This window comes from Phalacrocorax aristotelis, chromosome 11, assembly GCF_949628215.1.
Source record: "Phalacrocorax aristotelis chromosome 11, bGulAri2.1, whole genome shotgun sequence".
Taxonomy (NCBI): domain Eukaryota; kingdom Metazoa; phylum Chordata; class Aves; order Suliformes; family Phalacrocoracidae; genus Phalacrocorax; species Phalacrocorax aristotelis.
This window is the reverse complement of record NC_134286.1, coordinates 22,242,185-22,262,165: the sequence shown is the minus strand read 5'-3', so window position 1 is coordinate 22,262,165 and position 19,981 is coordinate 22,242,185. Positions and strand designations below refer to the sequence as shown.

Sequence of the window (19,981 nt, the reverse complement as noted above, 5' to 3'; positions counted from 1 at the left end):
TCCTGTGGCACCCTCCCGTTTTTGTGGCGGTAGCTGGAACCATCGTTCCTGTGCACTCCCCAGCACTCAACTCAATTGGACAGTTGCAAGAAACCAGCCTGACAGAAGGCAATGGAGAGTAAGCTGCGCTCTCTAGAAGACTTTTGTTTTCTTAACTCTTCATTTAAGCAATTAAAGGACAATTTGAGAATGCAAGTCTGCTAGAATCCCTATGTTAACTTCTACTCCCTTTGTCAGGTGCTGACCTTTCTGATTACTTTAATTATGGATTCAATGAAGAAACATGGAAAGCTTATTGTGAAAAGCAGCGACGGCTTCAGCTTGGGCTGGATCCTGCTCCTCCCATCAGCACTGAAAACAAGATCACGGTAGGTGACGTGTTATTCCTGCATATGACTACAATAAACATGGGTCTTGTTTTTGTAATCACAGAGGTGAGAGCATAAGAGGAGATACCTTAACGCCTCACTGTTCTGTGTTCCTTTCAGTGCTGAGAAATACAAAAATGTATCTTTAAAGATTAAACCTCTCTGCTAAAAATCTTTTCTCTATAGAACGAACAGTTCCAGCTGCCTGGCAGGTTGGAACCACTACAGTAGCAAGAGCTGAGTGAATTCCCAGTTGACCTTGAGGCTGCCCAGCTGTAGGGATGTCTGGTTGGAAGCTCCTGTGGATGTGAGGGGTGTGGAGAGGGGAGCTGGGCATCCGTGGCTGTTTTGCTTGTTGCAGTTGTGTGGCTGCCTTTTGTGTTTGGAGGCTGCTTTGGCCATTGGCCTGTGCAGAAGTCATCAGGTGGCCAACAGCTACTCATCAGAACTTCAGCCAAAGGGTCAATGCAGCTACATGAAAAAGGATGTGAGATTATTAAACTTTTGGACCTCTAACGGGAGACGGTGGACAGCAGGCTGAGGCTGGAATAGCCAGCTAGCTTACAGAAACGTCTGCCACCTGGACTGAAGAACAGGTTGCTTGTTTGCGAGAGCCCTGTGATTTTTCCTCGAGGGAGCCCTTTTCCTTTGCTGAGGGTTAATCTCTGACGCTACATTCAGGTGAAAGTAAGGGCATTAAACCTCTGTTTTATATTGCCTTTGATAGGTTCAGCAAGGAAGAACAGGAAATGCTGAAAAAGAAGTGGAAAACAACATCATCAAAACAGAATTCAAAACAGACTTCTTGGCTCTGGTGGGAGGACGCATGAAGGCTGGGCCTCCTCCAAATAGGTAGGAGATGATGCGGACCTAAAGCCTGGGCGCACTGTGTTCTTCACGGGGGTGGGTAGGATCCACCTGGCCATATCTGAACCTTCTCAAGCCTGAAACAAAAGTTTTAAATTTTACAGGAAGCTGCTCTGGTCACTCATTAACTATTGCCTTCAGCAGTGCTCTCCTGGGGGTTGTGCAGCCCCTACCTACCCGTTTACCTCTCCTTGGTGATATCCTCAGATACGTACAGGGCGGAAAGCCTGGATCCCAGCGGAAGGGACCCATCTCTGAGAGTAGAAAAACCAAGGCAAATACCTCAGCTTTGAGGGCTTGCGTTGCTGGCTGCTTGTGCTTACTTGGCTTATTCTTACTCCCATGATGTTTATCTTTGCCTCCTGAAGTGGAAGTGGATTACGTGTTTGGCAGCTGATAAGAGGAGCTATTGGTTTCTGAAGCTGTACGCTGCGCTGCTCGATGCGTGCTGATGAGGTAGTTTCTCCAATGAGAGGGACGATCCACAAGGCTGGACAAAGCGAAACACTTGAGTCATTTTGATTGGCAGCCTCTGCTGAGGAACAGCTTTGACCTTATGAGGCTGATGGGTTTTTTTTATCAAAAACTTCAGAAAAACAAAGCTATGAAGAAGAGTCAGAGCTCTGGGCTTTGGGGGTTTCTATTGCTTTGTTCACATTACAGCTTTTGCACGCCTGTCTTGCAGAAATCAGTCTTGCATTCCAACTTTCCCCTTTGTCCGAGAGAGAACCAGCTGTATGCTTCAAGCATAAGCTTTAAAGCTTTACTCAGACTGTTTGCATTTAAGCGCTTTGGCACTTCCGTCCCCCTTCGCAGTGCCATTGAATCAGTCAGGTTTGTCTCCAGCTGCCACACGTATCTCCGGAGATTTTCAAAAATCGACACCATTGCAAAATGAGCTGATGCCATTGCGACTATCCAGCATTTCAGTCCATTTTAACTTGCAGTCTGGGTTTGAAGTGCTGACTCACGAGGCTCTGTTCCTGCAGCAGAGCTGTTGGTCAGGACCAGAACGAGTCAAACACTGCAGCAGCATCAAAACTGTGGGCTTAGCAATGAGTTGAGTTTGGGGTTTTTTGGGGTTTGCTTTGTTGGGGATTTTTAACTTAAAGTGAGCAGATTTTGCTGAGAAAACTTTATCTCGCCAACTAGCCAGGTTTTTACCGAAATTTCCTACTGAGATAGAAAATTCTGCTGTCTAACTTGGAAGAGTGCTGACGTTTTTCTGTCCCAACGGCAGGAAAACGTGTCTAAGGCCGCACTTACACAAATCAATTGTTGCATGAATATAGGGTGAGGGGTTCTTAAACTTCAGTTGCGGGTGCTTCTCTCTCTCACAAACCTTTACTTGTGGTGACATTACAATGAGCTCTCACAAAAATGTTCTTCCCCCAAGTGTGGCCTGGATGTGGAGATAAAAGAACATGGAAAATTGTAGGTTCCGTGGCTGATCTCCACTAGTGCATGGACAGCCCTGTTTCTTGGCTACATGAATATACTGCTGTTCAAGGATCTAGCCTTGATTTCATTGAAGGCAGCAGCAAAACTTGTGACTGTACTAGAAACAGGGTAGACCCCAGGGAGGTGGGCTAGAAAGCGTCTGAGAATCTGATTTGTAAATAACTTTAGTGGTATCAGCAACGCCTGGAAGATTGGACAGAGAGCAGGAAAAATGTGGGCTGATAATGTTAAAGGCTTCTCCTTATAAATATTCTCTACTTTCACTGAGCCTGATCTGGGAATGATTATTCAAATCTGGAGAGTTAGTAAAGGGTTTCAGCTCTGAACCAGAGTGCGCCACCAGTGTTAGCATACCCGTATGTGGCGATTCTTTGGATCGCGTTTCTAGGTGTCGAGAGAGGCCTCGCTCAGCCCTGCAAGCAGAGCCGAAATTGCTCCAAAGTGAAAAAGGACTCCTCGTGCACCTCCTGTCCAATCTGAGTGCTGCCTCTGGGGATTTTTCCCTGGTGGGAAAGATCGTGTGAGATGGGTCTGTCTAATAGTGGGGAAAACTGCTCCTTCTAATGCCTTTGAGCCTAAAAAGATGCATCTGCTTTGTACCAGGAAGCTGGGTGGGACAATTGATGTGATCGGTGGCCAGGCAGGCACGATTAGGAGAGTAGAAGGAAGACGTCGTGATAAGCACGCCTCTGAAGAAAACCCAATTCAGGTAAATGTTTTGCGCCATCTTGACAAATTTCTGATGTTTATTGCACCTCTAGTGAACCCTGAGCAAATGCCTGTGCGTTCCTGACCTCCCACGTCACTGCTTCTGTCTGCAAAGCAGTAGGTAGGGTGTCAGCCCTGTCAGGGGACACGCATGTATCATTGCCTTCTGCAGGTTGAATTATCTTCTGTGTTAAAAGCTTTATCTTGCTAGGAGCTAGGGATTGTCCTTTAGAGACTAGCCTTCCCACCTGAATGCTAAGGCCTAACTTCCTTTTCTCCTCAGCTCTCCCAAGGTATTCCTCGGGGTGCGTAGCTGGGAGGCTTTTAGGTGGAGTATTCCCTTCCCCTCCACTGTCGGGTTGGAGTCTCCAGTTCTGCAGCAGAGGGCTTCTACCTGGGGCTTGTGTTCCTTTTTACTTTGAAGGAACATTTAGTCTAAGCGTTGTTAGATGCAGCCTACACTTCAGACTGAGGGTGGGCCTGTGTTACTGGACCTTGTCCCATATAAGAAATAAAAGCCTGGCGTGTAGAACTGGACTCAGTTCTGATCTTGCACGTCCAGTGGATGACTATAATGTTCTGGTTGGCTTCTAGGCGGGAAGGCACGATGTGTGGGGTTTGTGGACTACCTGCCAAGAACCCTTCTCTTAACCACCTTCCTCCTACCAAACACTCCTAAGTCACCAGAAATGCCCCAATCCGGAACCTTTCCCCTGTCTAGACGCAATTCCTGGGTTTGCTTTCACATCATTTTGGGGTCTGTTTATTTTTTTAGTGGTGTTTTCCAAATTTTGTCAACAATGGCCCACAAAAGAGTTTGCCTGAGAGAAAATATTTTCTGGGAAATGGTGGTTGTTCCTCCCACGTACAAGCATGGATACATGCATTTCCAGGTCATTCTGGTATCTCTGCATGTTGATCGTTCCTTCAGCAGCAGTGGGTGTGTGACCTGCTCTTGTGAGACAGATGTCAGTCCAGTCGTCTTTGAGCGACATAGGCACGATCTGCAGGAGTATTTGGCCTCTTGCTGCCCACAGGAAAGAAAAATTGGGTTTAAAAAAAAAAAGGGAAGCGCTACTGCATCACCCTCAAACATGGCAGCTTTTAATCTGAAGCCTGTATCGGTGGCAGTTCCTGTGAACAAAAGGTGTTCGTAACACTGAAGCGTCAACTGTCTCGCACGGTTGGGTGTACAGCTAAAATCTGGGCTCGCCGCTGTTCTGCGTAAGAAAAGATACCTTGTTAAGTGTATTGATTGCTCTGATCAACCTTCCTTCCTCTGCAAAAGATGTTATCGCCTGGGTATAGCATGGCCTGGTCTTCCCAGGTATCGCTGTTGTGGTGTAGCCTGGCAGGCAGCCGAACACCGCGCAGCCGTTTGCTCGCTCCGCTCCCCGCCAGTGGGATGGCGGAGAGAACTGGGGGGGGAAAAGCGAAATTCATGGGTTGGGATAAAGACAGTGTGATAGGACAGAAAAGGAAGGGAAAAGAATAAAAATAGTAACAAAGAATATACAAAATACATTCTAATAATATACAAAATGCTGCCTGTTTTGGTGCAGTGCTCCCTTTATGCCAGCTCAGTGAGGTCCTCGCTGCAGGAGCAAAGAGATTAAAATGCTCTCTTCTCATTCGTCTGCCCTCTAAGGTCCTTGGAGACCACGGAAGTAAGCCACAACCCCCCCAGCAGCCCCAGCAGCCATCACAGCCCCAACAGCCACCTCAGCAGCAGCCATTTGCACCACCAGCAGGCCCACCGCCTCCCCCGCTCGCTGGGCCACCTCCACCACACTTCCTCCACCCTCCTCCACCAGTTACTTCTGTTCCACCTCCCCTGCATCCTCCAGGTACGTATTCACCCAGCAATGTGTGGCCGTCTGAGGCTGCAAGTTAGGACGTGCCGGGCTTGGAGCAAATCAAAGATTTAATTGTTAAATGCTGTGGGACAGTCGAGCAATCAGGTAGGGTTGCCAGGGTCCTTAGGCCTGGGCAACCTTTGGTCAGTCTCTCCATCAGCATGTTTTAATATGTGCCCTTCAATACTTAAAAAATGGCAGCTGTTCCTCGGAAAAAAACTCTTGGTTTTGTTTCCGTGAGAGTGCCTTTGGGTGCTACTGATCAATTTGCTTTATTGATAAATGTGAAGAAATGGGTTCCTGCTTCTCTGTGGAGGAAGCTAAGGACATGAGAATTGCTGCCCTGAGTCAGATCAGCAGGCGGTTTAGTTCAGGATCCTGTCTGGCCATGACTGATTCCAACTTTCCTCCTAATCCAGGTCAGTTCTTGTTTGGTTTATGCCTTGAAATACCAAGATTTGTATCTTTCTTTGTTTGTTTCTGTGCATTTTGTTGTACCAGCTGCCACTGCAGGATGATTCTTACTGCTCCTTGAAGAGTCTAAGCGCCCAGAGCAGACATTAGAGCAGTGCTGCATTTTAAAAGCAAAATATAAATAATATAAATGAGGTCTCTACTGTGGGTTTCTAGCCCATTGGATGTGGTCCATCCTCAGCCTTGGCCAGTTTGTGTGCTCTTCTCAATAACCAGGTGGGTTTGTATTGCGCTGAGAGCACTTGGCGCTTGAGAAGACGCTGCAAGATACGTCCTGTGTCTGCAGGGATGCCCTTCGCCTCTGTAGTTACAGAGTCTGGAAACCTACTGAGATAGCAGAAGGAGAATTTCTGGGTTTCTTCTGCTTTGTTGCCCTGACCACCATGGTACAGAACAGTTCCGCTGCGTCCTCTGTGCACGTAATAACTCAGTTTCTACAAAGTTTGTTAATCCATCTGCAACGCAGAGGCTGGTAGCGCTCTGTCTGGGCACCAGGCAAAATAGGGCAATACTGGTGGAAAGAACAAAGAATTTTGTGACCAAAAAAAGCCAAATATGCGCACACCTGCGCCGCTTTCCAGGGGGTGCAGGGCCCTTTTTCTGTTGACCCTTTTCAGCGCAAGTTTACAGACACACCGGCCATGGCCTAAGACACATATTTCTGTCCTCACCTCCTACTAAGCCTGCGCATCTTCTGATCCAGCCTGAGTCGTGTCTGCACCCCTGTTGCTTCTGGCTTAAACAGCGCATCGAGGCTGAAGTGAAGGCCGCGGTCAGGGCTTTCCCGGGTCCCGCAGGCAGCGGCCAGGCTTCTGCGCAGCCGCCAGGAGCACGTCGTGCAGTAACTCCTCTATTTTGCACTGGCTCCACAGGCGGAAGATACAGAATAAAAAATAGGGTTAAGGCTTTTAACCTGAGGAGGATTGCTACTGCAGTACTCGCTGGCGGACCACGGTAGCTTTTCCGACTGCCTTTCCCTAAAATGATTGGCAAAATCAAGATAAATCATTCACTCATTCTGTTGGCTGTTGACCAGAGTGATGTCAGTATGCAGTTACGATTGACCTCCTTAAAACAAAGGGTTTTTTTTTAAAAAACAAACAAACAAAAAAAAAACCCACCAACAACAAACGAGCAGGAGGACTCGCTGGTCTCTGCAGCAGGTTCTCCTCTCAGCTCCTTCAGCTGTTCTGAAGACCAAATCAGTTTTTTTGTGTTGAAACTTGGAAAGAAGGAATTCTCCAGTGTAAGAGAGCAGCAACATTTAAAATTATGATCTACAGGTAAAGAGGTCATCATTTGGGAAAACGCTGCAGTTTGTAGGCTAGTTGCTGCTTAATAGCACCAATATTTGCTGGTCTGTTTGCTCAAATATGTGACAGTTATTCAAAATAACACTTTTAGGTTTAGCTTCAGGTACAGAGAAAACACGCTCTACCTTTTGTCCTGACTTGTTGTGCTTGCTTGTTTATTTCCACAGGTCTGCCACCACCCGGTCCCATCCCAGGTAGGTGTTACCTTGCTCTAACTGACAGCGGGGACTGAGCTCACAGATAGCCCCGTCCCCGAACGTTTGGATCGAGTAACACAAGAGAGGGTGACACCAAGGCCCATTTCAGTGTACGGATAATTTAAGGCTAACGAACTCCAACGCAGCGTTGAACTTATCTCATATTCTGGGCCTAAATAATAATCCGTGGGGCTTCTTAATACTATGTTGTTTGGTCTCTGAAGACCAATCTGGAAAGTGCCATGGAGAGCTTCAGACGGCAAAAGCCACTTAGTTAGGTTTTAAATGGTTTAGTTCTTGTTACGGCATCGGCACAGCAAGAGTCTGAGTGATAAATTGGAGCTTTGTGTAGGAATTTGGAGCGTGAGACTGAGCAGAACAAATGCCTTTTCCATCAGAAGCCTTTGCTCCCTGGTGCGCAGTAGGGGTGGTGAATACCAGTACAGAAATGTAACAGCCAGTCTTGTGCGTAAGTGAAGAACCCCACTAATTCAGAGCTACTGTAAAACTGAGTTTCCTCTAGCTGTAATTTTTTTTTTCCTCTGGAAATTTTGGCTGGTCCAGGGAAAACAAATTCAGCTCTTTGGTACAGCAGAGCATTTGGAGCAATAGTTCTGACCTGATGCCGTACACCTGAAAATGCAAGGCGGACGGTGGCCGCCTGTATACGTGGTCGGGCCGCTGCCTCGGATTTCATTCATGTACTTGCAAAAGGTCTGCACCCAAAGCACTTTGGACTTGATGTACTTGCCCTCACTGTATGTCAGACACGTTGGACTCGATTCGCAGCTTTGGTGTCCGTGCTTTTGTATTCCTACTCTGCCCTGGGCTTCCCAGATGGAAATACAGAAAACCTATGCTAGCTGGGCCGTCCCTCAGACTGAGAAAATTCCTGTGTTTGTTAAAATGTCAGTTTTCATACTCCTCCCGATGTACAATAATATTGCAGAGCTGGTTTTCACGGTTGTACCAGAAGGAACCCGTTCTCATAGTAAGCTTGGGTTTAGAAGAACTATAGTGTAGTGAAGCTGGATGCAAACTGGTCTTGATGGTAGACGCTGCAGGGCGCAGTTGCTAGTCAAGTGCATTTAGATTACAGCTGTTAGGGAGGAGCGAGGTGGATGATACGACCAGGCCGTTGCAATGATCTTCCACTTCGGGTAACTGGGTTGGAGAGGGAGATGAGGGAGAATACCTGCTAATGATGATGGTGATGATGATCCACCACCAGTAGAGTTGGGTGCTTGTAACAGTGGTACTTTGAAGTACTTGTGCTTGGTGAGCAAGTGTGATTGAAATGCTCCAGGCACTGCATTTTATTGGAAGGTGTTAGGAAAAGGAGGGGGGAAAAAAGCTTCCAAGAGTGAGACGTGTCCCCCAACTTGTTTGCAGCATCGACCTCCATCTGCTCAGCTGGAGACTTCAGGCTCCCTCTTTTTGCAGTGAGGCGCTCCTAGGGAGGGGCTCTCCTGACCTGTTTGTCCCACGGTCCCATTGACTGGGCTGGCTCACTGCTGCCTTGAAAAGGAACCTGGAGCCGCTGGCTTCAGTATGAACGACCGCAGTTAGTCAGATGATTCCTGTCCTTCGTATCAGTACAGTTTGCTCCTTTTCTTTTTAATTTAATAGTAAACAGAGGAGTTTTTATGCAAAGCCAAGCCAATGGGCGCTTAGTCTGTTCTTGTTGGCATTGGTAACTGCCTGTAGAAATAATGGTTGCTTACGATTATGGCTACAAGTTTAAGAAGGTCCATTAAGAGCAGTCAGCACGTCCTCCTCACTTTCACATTGGTCAAGGTTGAGGACTTTGGCTTCCGAGGCTTATGTCGCTTCTGGAAGTGGCCTTCACAACCTTCTGCTTAATCCTTCTTTTTTGAAGACGCTGCTTTGTGATTTTGTGTAATAACTCTTCATGTGTTGGACATTGGGCCCATTTTTAAAATCTCAGACCTTTCAGACAACTCTCTGCATTGTTGGTGCTGTGTCTTCTCATGATTTTTAAACGTGTATGTGCTCAGAAAACTGGCTGTCTTTAAAATCAAACCAAAGCAGGTGACTTCTACGTTACATTACGTGCTTTGTAAGAGACAGTTAATCATTTTAATGAACGGAGCAATAAAACCTTTGAGGTAGTTGCCACGTGTCTGCATCCCAAGAACCAGACTTTTCTGTCTTCCACAGGCCTGTGAGGGTTAGTGTTTACTCCTTAATAAATTTTACCTTTAAGATGAATAAGGCAAAACAGAAAGTAGCTCTTCCTTTGTTTTTCTTTCCATACCCCTGCAGAGCTAACACAGCTGTAGGGTTTTAATTTTGGTAGGAGGTACAACCCCAAAGGAAAATTGTTCCATTTCAAAAGGGCCTTTTTTAGAGCAAAAAGATGCTCTAACTGCTTTTAACTGTGAGGGGAAATGAGGTCTTGTTCCCTCATGGCGAGCTGTGAGATCTTTGTGGTGACTTATGCTTCTGTGTCTAGGGTTGTTCCCGCCTCCTCTGGCACCTCCACCAGCTCTCCTCATTCCAACCTTGGATGGGTAAGGCCGCACCCGGGCTGAGCCGTCGGTACAGCTCCTCCGTAGCGGGGGACAGTGGAGGATTGGTCTAAAATGTGTGCTAGTAATTCTTCATCTGGCCGTGGTCTGGGGTGGGGGGTGGGAGCACAGTCCATAGGGAACCCTCGGGGCACTTAACCTTGATTTGGCGTGTTCAAGGCACCAGGAGGAGGCAGTAAAATCTGGACATGTGCTTAGGGCTAGTGCAGGGTAGTTGATAGCATGTGGTGATTCTCCAGGCATTTGTAGTTCTATAAAGATTTTCCAGGTACTTTGTAAGTGCCGGTTATTTCCCCGGAGGCCCGCCTGATTTACAGAAGGGAGGGGTAAAGCAGGGCAAGCAATTCCAGCAGTTTCAGAAGCTGTGGCAAAGCAGCAGCACCTGTACGCATTTCTGACAGTTTGCAGTGGAAAATGAAACGGATTCACTGAACCCACGGGTTTCCCATGGGGATGTTCCACAGACCTTCAGGGAAAAAAAGCGGGTAAACTTGCAGCACAGACTTAGCTGCTGCAGGGGGTCACTGGTGTTAGTAACGTGCATCCTTTTCTCTCTCCAAAGCCAGCCAGCCAGCTACAATAATCGGCAGCCTCCTCCGTTTGGCTACAACTCTGCAGGTGAGCACTGAAGATAACAAACAGTCAAACTGCTTATATCTCTCTTCTTTGGTATCTGGAAAGTTTAAGCCTTTCTTAAGCTGATGGACATCATGGTTGCTTTAACTTTAGGGTCTCGCTTGTGCCCCAGACTATCCCAATCACTCGAAACATGCACTGAGTTTGACCACACTGTGAGGTCTTTGGAAAACTGGATGTTTTGCAGCAACAGTGAATGCAATTTTGTAGATGAGCGCTAAGCCTGATCGCTGTTGTCACTGCAGATACCCAGCGACAGCGCAGCTTCCCCATGTGCCTCAGCAATGTGTTCTTGTGCCTGTTTGCATGCACACTCACTCACACTCTTCCTTCCAACCCCCTACCCCTGCCCAGGGACAAGGTAACCACTTTAGCGTCTCCCTCGCCTACAGGCACGTGCAGGCATCTGTCTCCTTTTGTTTTGTAATGGAAGAGACCGTGCCAGAATTCCAGCAGGTTTCCTTCCCTGGTGCAGCCCTGCCAGCCATGCCCTGTTCGCTCCCATTTCCTGAGCGACCGGCGCTTGGAGCGGCAGCACCTCCTCGCTCTGCTGAATGGGCAGGATCGCGGGCAGCACCACGCTGCCTCCTCTGCAGGAGGTGGTTGGAGGAGTGGGCGGTGTGAGGCCTTCCTGAGGTGTAACAGGAGCCCCCAGTGCTGTCCTGTGTGCAGCTTTTGAGCAGCTGGTACTGCTCTGGGATGTGACCCTGCTGGTCCAGCTCAGCAGGCCCCGGCAGACCAGCATTAGGCTGGGGATGCGCTGGTGGCTCTGGGCTCATCAGGTGGCATCCTTTGTTAGCAGCTGGTGCCCCCAGGCTCCAGCCTTAGGCAAGAAGGGACCCAGTGACAAGTGAGACCTTGTCAGGGTGGCCAAGGGCCTGGGCCTAGCTCAACTCAGCTGGCTCAGTGGTGGGAGAGGGGTGCCTCAGCACTGGGGGTGCCCCAACTCTCTAAGCCAGGATGTCTGGGAGGGATGGACTGAATCCTCAGTGCAGACCTTATAGCATGCCCTATAGCGGGGCCTGTAGGGAGCAGGAGCTGGGGGAGCACATAGCCCTTGCAGTAAAGTGCTGTGAAAGGGGCTGGGGAGGTTCTGCAAGAATCTGCAAGAGTCTTGTCTTGTGTCTTCCTGGGGGAAGAGGTGTTCACACCTTGTTAGCAAGCTGTTAAAAGAAGGGAGAGGAGAGGAGGAATCTGGGCTGTTGTTGTCTCTGGATTCAGCTGTACCTCCAGAGGGTGTCTTTGGAACAGGACGGACAGAGAGGGTGCTGTTGATGCTTCAGATGAGCAAGGGTTCTGCTCTCTCGCTGCAGATTCAGGTTTCATCAGCTACCCACCCATCTCCACATCCCACACGCCCTGGGTGACGACGGTGGACAAAGGCACAAGCAGCTCCAGCAGCAGCCATTGGGAGTACTCGGGCTCGAGGCGCGAGAGGGAGCGGGAGCGCGAGCGGGAGCGCGAGCGGGAGCGCGACAGAGACCGCACGCCGACCACTAGCGAATACAACAAGTGAGTGCTGTTTTTCGGCAGCTTCTGCTCACGGCTACCCAGGAGGGAGCTCTGGCCTCGCCGTGGAGCGCAAGAAGGTGTTTGGTCAAGGGATGGGATCATAGATTATATCAGTTTAATTTTCTGAAATGCCTGGGGAAGAGATAGTTTGGATCAATAACTGGAGGACAAACTAGGAGCCGACGTCACTGGCTGATTTCCTGTGTCTGGTTTTTTTTTTTTTTGTTTAAATCCAGCAGAACCAGTTACGCTTGCTCTCCCACCTGTAATGTGAGGCCAGTAAATGCAATAGCCCCTCTCTGTTTACTAGGTATTTCACAGCTCGGTGTGAAACATTGGTCGTAGAAGCTGCTGCTTCTTGTCTTCTAAGTACAACTGTCAGATCAAAGGAAAAACCACCCGTGCTTTGCTCAGCTCTCCTGTAGAGGCTTTCAGGGCAAGGAGTGCCACTCGCCCTGAGATGCAAATCCTTAACCAGGCGTTTCTGCAAGCAGTGCTGGAGACAGCCACCTTGGCAGGAACTGGTGGGATCTCAGGCGACAGCAGTGCTGGGAGCACTTGGGAAAGGAGGCTTCCAGCCTCCCAGCGTTGATCCAGGGAGCTAAAGTGAAGGCTAGGCTGCAAAGACTCTTTCTAAACCAATCACTTTTTTGTGCTGTCACAGGCAGCGTCAGTGTTTTGCAGGCTTCAGGCTCAGAAATACCAATAGTCGTTCAAAACATGATCAGAATGCGCATTCCTGCCAGAGGGGTGCTGCCTGCCGGGGAACTTCCCGGTGCGGTGCGGCGGGGAGGGGGGGGGGAGCAAACAAGTCAGCGCTTTCCTAGCCCCTTTTTTTTTTCCCCTTACAAGCTTGTGGGCACTGTGGGTGGAAGGGGGAGGAACAGAACAGAAGACAAACTTGCTACAGTTTGAAGAGCTCAGACTCCCACACTTCCTGAGCAGGTTCCTGCTGCAGCCCGGTCCTGTGACCAGCACTGCTGAGCACATTTCTGGGTGCTTTCGAGCATGCTGACCTCTAAGATCGTGCTTGCCAAAGCAGGGCAAATAGGCACACTCAGCGGAGTCCTTTGGAGCGCTCCCAGATGATTGATATGGGACATTAATTTGTCTAGCTTGTTTCCGTGAGTGTTAGGACGATGTTTCGGACTCCTTTCTCTCAGAGTCTGGTTATTGTTTCCCACAGTGGGACTTGTCAAACCTTTAGATTTTGGCTTTTGGAAGTTGAACAGGCACTATGAGATGTAGAGGGAAGGGGGGTGTGGGGTGTATCTGAATTTGGGGTACATCATGGCCGCTCCTGTGTGTGGATTGGACAAGGTGCCTGGAGCAGATCGGTAGGTGTAGGCAGAAGGACCTCGTCAGCTGTACTCACAGTTTGAGTTTATGAACTCGTGGGAAAGAAAATAGTCCCATAGTCAAAAGAATTACAGGTTGTCTGGGACAATAGTGTTGTGAGGTAAAATCCAGCACCAGGGGAGGCAGAATGATAAGAGGAGCATGTTTCTGTTGTTTTTGAACAAGGTAGCTGGGTGTCTTCAAAGGATCCCAGAAGGATTGTGAGGGCAAAAGCCCCGAGATGTTGGCCACACGCCTGCTGCAAACCCAGGGAACAAATTCTGTAAACCCTTTGCCTTGAGAGGCCAGCAGAAAGCTGTGATATTCAGCTGTTTGGGCTTCTGAGCTATGCCCTAGGCAAATGGAGAAAGTTATTTCACTATGGTTAGAAACTGGGATTGGGTTGCAGCTTGGGTTCCATAAGCAGCAGCTTATTGTTACAGTTTTTTTCAGCAGCATCGCGAGTACCTCAGCCTGTTGATAGAGTGAGGGGAGACAGATTTTCTTGGTGAGAATGGGGTTCTACAGTCCTGTAAACACGGCTCCTGACTTTCCGGTCCACGAGTGGTGTGTTCCTCTGCCTCACTGCTCCTTTCTCTTCCTAAGCGATGATGAACGATACCGCTACTACAGCCGGGAGCGCAGCTACGACTTTGAGCGTGACTACCGCCGGAGTCGAGATCGCAGCAGGGAGCGAGAGGATCGTCACCGAGAGCGCAGGCACAGAGACAAAGAGGAGAGCAGCAAGCATAAGTCTTCGAGACGGTAAGAGCTGTCTGGAGTTGAACAGGGCTGTAGGTGGGAACACACCTTAGCTGCAGACAAGAAGGTGGGTGTTCTCGGGGTGAACTGTCACCCTGGGTCGTGCTGGCTTCCCATGACCTGCTGATGTCCTGAGACGTGACACCCAGGCAGAGAAAGCGCTCCCGGGCGGGTACCTGGGCAGGAGGCAGCACTGTGTAACAGGGAGAGGAGTCCTTGGTGTTTGTAAGTGCTCGGTAAGGCAGCTGACGGGATGTCCAATCGCTGCCAACAAATCGGCAGCACTGACGGACAAAGGAGAGGTTAACCTCTGCTAAACATCGCATCGGAACAGCATGGCTCCCACTGATAAGAAAGTACCCGCAAAGTGAAATGCAAAACCGTAACAGAAGCGTCAGCTTTCGGTGTTACCTGTTCTTGTGCAGAAGAGCTTTCTTCAGCCTGTCATCTGAAATTTCCTCTTGGAGCAGGAGGTTGAGCACTGCTTGACCAGAGCTCTGTGCCCAGACCTGATAGTGAGGTTGATGGTGATCTAGGCAAAGGTGAAACGCTTTTGAAGAGCAGGATGTCCTAAAATCCCAGCTTTTCTGGAGAAAACGTATTTGCTACAGATGATCTTCCTGTGAAAGGTTTTCTCTAGGAAAGCACCAGGTCTGAGGCAATGCTCAGCTGCTGTGTCAGGTCTGTCCTGGTAATGACCTGAGCAGACTTGCTTTGTTTTTTGGTGCTTCAACTTCCTTCTTTTAGATGAAATTCATGTCAGGTCTGTAGGTAACTACTCTTATTTTGAAATTGGTATCAGAAAAACTCCTGCATAGTGACTGGAGGCACAAGGCTGTTCTCATCCTTAAGGAGATAAGTAAGTTTGCAGAGGACTGATTGCTGAAGGGCTGGGAACAAAGTGATGGGAAGAAAGGCCAGGACCATAATCGAAATTGAATAAAAGACAAATGGAAGCTGGACTGGTACCAGCCTAACAAGCCAATAGCTTTAAGGGTTATTTCTCAGCTTCCTCTACTCAGAATTGAAATCTAGTGTTAGATACCCGTCCGCGTGAACAGGACGGAATTCACCAGAGCAGTGTCAGAATCTGCTCTAGAGCTCGATTTACGGAACTGGGCTACTGCACGAGGTGGGAAAGAGGTGACTTCTCCTCTGCTCCTTAAACCGCGCACCGATGCTCTCTGTCTTCTCAGGGCGGTAGGGTGGGAGGTGTTTGTTAGCCAAAGCAAATGGAGGAATACTTTTTGTTTAAGGCCACTTCCAGTGGGTGCCAGAGTCCCTGCTTGAGGCACTTTGAGATTTGAGCCTGTTTAAGGCGTTTGCAGGAAGATGAAAGGGTTTCCTTGTAGTTTGCAGTTTATTGCAAATTACGCCGTCTGAAGGAAATCACTGGTGTGTGTTTAAATATTAAAGTACAGTCACGTTGTTGAACCACTGACGCACTGGTGTCCACAAGGTGGCTGAAGGTGTGTTGAGGAGAGGCTGCAGCCCTCCTACCCCCTTGACCCCCTCTCAGTTTTAATGACCATGAAACCGTTTATTAAACAAGTCAAAATTACTCAAAGCCAAGAGCTTTTCAGTGAGGGCTTCAGCGGTTCGGCCAGTTAGGTGTCTCTGCTGCTAAACTGGTATCCCAGCTGTGGTAGGACACCTGACTCTGCCCCCACTCATAGAGCTGGGTGTCTGTACTGTGTGACCGTACGTCTTCCTGCGATAAATTTAATCTGCTTTTTCCTGTGCTCCGTTTTAATTCTGCTGCCTTCACACCACAGTCAGCTCTAGAGACCTCACTTGGGTTTCATCCTTTGAGGAGTGATAATTGCATGTTTGAGGAGCAGCAGAAAACCTCCTCCCAGGAGGGGCCAAGAACCAGAGCGGGCAAAACCAGCGCTCCCACCTTTCCGCTCTCCCCGACGGGAGAGGGAGGCTGGTCTCGGGGTGCGGGGGTTGCCGGGCACGCGGCGCGTACATGGCGCAGCTGGCTGTGGTCAGTGGCGCAGGGCTCGGGGGCGTGCACAGCCTAGTCAGAGTTACTTCTGGCTGGGGTTTCTCCCACATCGCAGAAATCCTGCGTAAACGTCCACAGCTCTCCAGCTGCATCTGGGAGACAGTTCTGGGTGAGGAGATAGAGGAGTATTTTGAAGTACAAAGCTAGTGGAGTGCCAGGTCACTTATGAGTAAGCAGAAGTAGAAACAGGATCTGCCTACCATTAGGAAACCCACGTTTCTCTAGCTGCAGTGATCCCTTCCCTGCCTCTAGTCCGGGGATTTCCCCAGAGGAGTGGAAGTTTCAAACACCTCTCAGATTCAGGAACCTTCTTTCTCTCAGCTGTCTCGGTGCTTTACGTTTGGAGCTTGAGATGTGTCAAAATCGTTAGAGCTCCCTGAGGAGTAGGAAGGACACAGAGATGTTGCCTATAAAAGCTACCCAGAAGCGATCCTGAGAGCAGCCTGTCTGGCATTGCTGCCTGCCTAGACGGCGTGCTGATGCAGCGTGTGGTGTAAAGCCACCGGCTCCGGCCGTTTGCATAACCTGCCCTCGGTTCAGCCACGTGCGTTATCAGATCGTCCCAAATAAACACGATGAAGCCTTTCAGCGGCACCGTGATGCCTTCAGCGCTTGCGATCTGTCTCCTGTTTATTCTAGATCGAAGCGCTCCGTCCCTGCGCGTGGGTCTCTCCCGTGTCAGAGCTGCGCTGATCCAGGCTCTGCTGTAACTTTCTTCTCCCCTTCCTTCCCCACCGCAGCAAGCAACACGAGAGCGAGGAGGGGGAGAGCCATCGGCGTCACAAGCACAAAAAGAACAAGCGTAGCAAAGAGGAGAAGGAGGCGAGTGAAGATGGTGCCCAGGAGGGAGAGGAGCAGGATGCCAAGGAGTAACCCAGGCCCGCCGTCAGCCCTCAGGAGGAACTTACTCCTTTTGAACCAGCGTGGCATTGGTGATGTCTTGTTTTGAGGGGTTGGGTTTTTTTTCTTATTTTTCTTTTTCCCCAAGGGAAGAGAGGCTGACTCTGGGCGAGCAGTGACGCCTGCGTGTGGCAGTGGTTCGAGAGCTGAGGCTGCACATGCAGTTAAACTTTTTTTTTTTCTTTTGATACGAGACAATACAGCAGTACTAGTATACAAAGCACTGAGCTACTCTACTCATAAACATCCCTAGGGAGAACTTTGTTGTATCAGATCCTATGGTTTCTGATGGAAGATGGCTTCAGCTGAAACTAACGCATTTTGTAATAGTTTTTTGTTTATTTTTTTTTTTTGGTCATCGTCATTCCTTTTTGAAAAATAGGACAGTAAGTGCGACTTGAAATTTATTGTCCAAAGAAAAGTGTGATTTAGATCCTGAGAGCCAGCTTAGAGTCTGGCGTCTGGTAGTGAAAAGTCTCATCCCCAAATAAATTTCTTTATAGCTACAAAAATGTCTTCCGATGTCTCTGGGGCCGGCCGGGCAGCGTGTGAGGAGGAACTGCTTGTCCTGGTGGGTCGCAGGATCCTGCTTTGGCCTGACGGCTTCGAGAAGCTGTCGCCTCTGTTTACACAGGGTGCGCAAAGACCTCAAAACCTTGCTTTTTATTTTTTTATATCCATTGCAAAAATAGCTCTATCATGTGTTACACCTTCAAGTGGGAAATGAACGGAAGACTTGTAGTAAAAGCATGAATTTCTCTTTAATTACTTTTGACTAACTTTTTTTTACAAAGAGTTTTCCTGAATAATCTGCCACAGTAGAGAACACGAAGCCCCAGCTAGCAGTTTGCCCTCACGGGCTTGGCTTATTTCTATTTGGTTGTCACCGACACTCCTGTGCAAGGCGTTCCTTCCCCCGAGATTTCAAAATAAATTCAAATCCCAAAGTTTGGTTGGACTTAGCAGTGGTCGGGGAGACGGCAACAGAGATGTTTCTGGGTGGGAAAAACAGGAAATAATTTGGAGGGGTTTTGGTATGTCTGGTACTTCGGATACCGCACTTCTGTTTGTGTGAGTCCACAAGTGTCTCGTTTTTAAGTATTTTCCGCTACTTTGACTTGTTATTTAAAACTGTCTTAAGTTTATGCCCTAAAATAATACGGTTCTGAAACGTTATGTATTTTTTTTGTATTGTAATCTTGCAAGTCTGAGTGTCCCGTGAAGCTTACAGCCTTAGAGACTTGAGCCCGTACAGCACTATGCTAACAGTTTCTATGCTATGACAGTGCATTTGGTGAGTCATGAATTGCAAAACCTGTGGGGAGGAGGAGGAATGGGGGTTTTGTTTGGTTTTTTGTTTTAAGGTAACTTTTTAAATGTGCTTTGAGATCATGGCAAACACGTGTGCGCTGAACCAGAGTTAAAGGGCAGGGCCTGGAATCAGGCGTCGAAGCATTCCTCCCTCGGCAGCCATGTCGGGGTTCTGGTAGAGCACCGTGATTTAGGCATGCGGCATCTCAGCGGCGCCTCGTCGGGCGTCAGACAAGGGCAGCGGCACCTCGCCGAGAGGAGAGCTGCAGGAATCCCGGCTCCTGGCACGCCTCTCCTCGGGTCAGGGGGTGGGTTTCAGCCGCGATGGCCCGATGGCATTCAGGAGCTTGGGATGAACTTGCTTTTATCCAGCTGTGGCGTGGCAGAGGAGGAGGAGAAACCAAAGCAAAGCTGGTGAGAAGGATTCAAGAGCGCTTGGTACTGGAAACGTGCTTATCTGCAGCGCAGTGACGAACGTGCCCACCCTTGCTTGCACGACAGGGGAGTGTCGAGTGGGAGAGGGGCGAAGCGTCCTTGCCTGTCCCTCCGTAAAGAGCCTGTATTCTGTAATTATGAAATCTGGTATTTTATTGTTTTGTTGTTTTTTTTTTTTTTCCAGAACATGAACTCTGAAATTGCTAGGGCAGCTAGCACCAGAGGAAAGGCCAGGCACTGCCCCTCAGACCAGCCTGAGCTGGGTTTTGCCTGTCTTGAATCAGGGAAAAATGCTGGCAATAGAGTTTTGTGCTAAGGTAAGTCTAGGGTTTGGCCCCCAGGCAGGAGTATTTCTTCTGGTTTTGCATGCTGAGGTGCGTGTGGTGCCTCTCCCCGAGTGGACAGAGCTATTCTACATCCGCTCCCCAGGCTCTTGCTCTGGGGAGGTGACAGGCTACCGAACTTGTAAATAGGCCTAATTAATGGTGAGCACATCCAGTCTGCATCCCTCTGCACCTGGGCTTAGCGACGGTGTGGTGGGAGAGGGGATGGAGACTCTTGTGTTGATGAGTCAGTGCTGCAACCTCCTCTTGTGTTTTTTCAATGTTTTTACAGATGGACCCGAGTCCTTCACTGATGGTAGCAGGCTTACGCTGCCAGAAGCAGCTGTGAATTTAAGGGAAATAGTTTGAACTGGTTTTATTTTATTTAAATAAATAGAGCTGAAATGTTTGCTTTTAACATAGGAGAAAAGTCTAAAGGTGGGGCTTTGGAAATAATCTTTACTTGCATCAGGTAAGTACTGCAGGTTTCCTGGGCCTGTTCCCTGGGGATAATGAACAGCGGCTCTGAGACTTCTCAGAGAAGAGGCCAATTCTTGGCTGGTGGCATTGGTGCTTGTACTGGACCAGAGCTGGAGCTGAGGATTGGGCCCGGCCGTTACTGAGTGCGGAATGACCCGAGAGGGTCGACTTCCCAGCCAGAGGTGAGCGCCTGCACAAGTCTTACTACGCAAGTGCCAGCCAGCTCAGCGTGGAGAGAAGGGGCGAGGCGTCCCGGGGAGCCTCCTGGCAGCAGGAAACAGGCACAGCATTGAGGAGGAGGGGGCCTAACTTCGTTACACTTGTGCAGTGCACAGTTAAGGGCAATGATGTCTTTCTCCCAGACCCTCAGACGCTGCCATTCCGGACAGGGGTGTTTTGTGCTGCCTCCACTGCCGTAGTAAAACTCACAACACAACCTAACCCAGCCCCCTGCCTGGACAGGCAAGCCCACTGGGA

General features: G+C 49.1%; 1 protein-coding gene across 1 annotated transcript in view; it reads left to right on the top strand.

Moving 5' to 3' along the window:
* LOC142063011 (uncharacterized) overlaps window positions 1-17,720 on the top strand; it is a 28,050-nt gene extending 10,330 nt beyond the window's left edge. Inside the window, exons 7-16 of the mRNA XM_075106290.1 lie at window positions 238-368; window positions 1,096-1,220; window positions 3,300-3,405; window positions 5,053-5,251; window positions 7,215-7,241; window positions 9,721-9,778; window positions 10,359-10,414; window positions 11,746-11,944; window positions 13,889-14,047; window positions 16,796-17,720. Of these exons, the coding sequence (XP_074962391.1) occupies window positions 238-368; window positions 1,096-1,220; window positions 3,300-3,405; window positions 5,053-5,251; window positions 7,215-7,241; window positions 9,721-9,778; window positions 10,359-10,414; window positions 11,746-11,944; window positions 13,889-14,047; window positions 16,796-16,928 (1,193 nt within the window). The 3' untranslated portion in view covers window positions 16,929-17,720. The remainder of the gene's footprint in view (window positions 1-237; window positions 369-1,095; window positions 1,221-3,299; window positions 3,406-5,052; window positions 5,252-7,214; window positions 7,242-9,720; window positions 9,779-10,358; window positions 10,415-11,745; window positions 11,945-13,888; window positions 14,048-16,795) is intronic.
* Window positions 17,721-19,981: the final 2,261 nt, after the last annotated feature.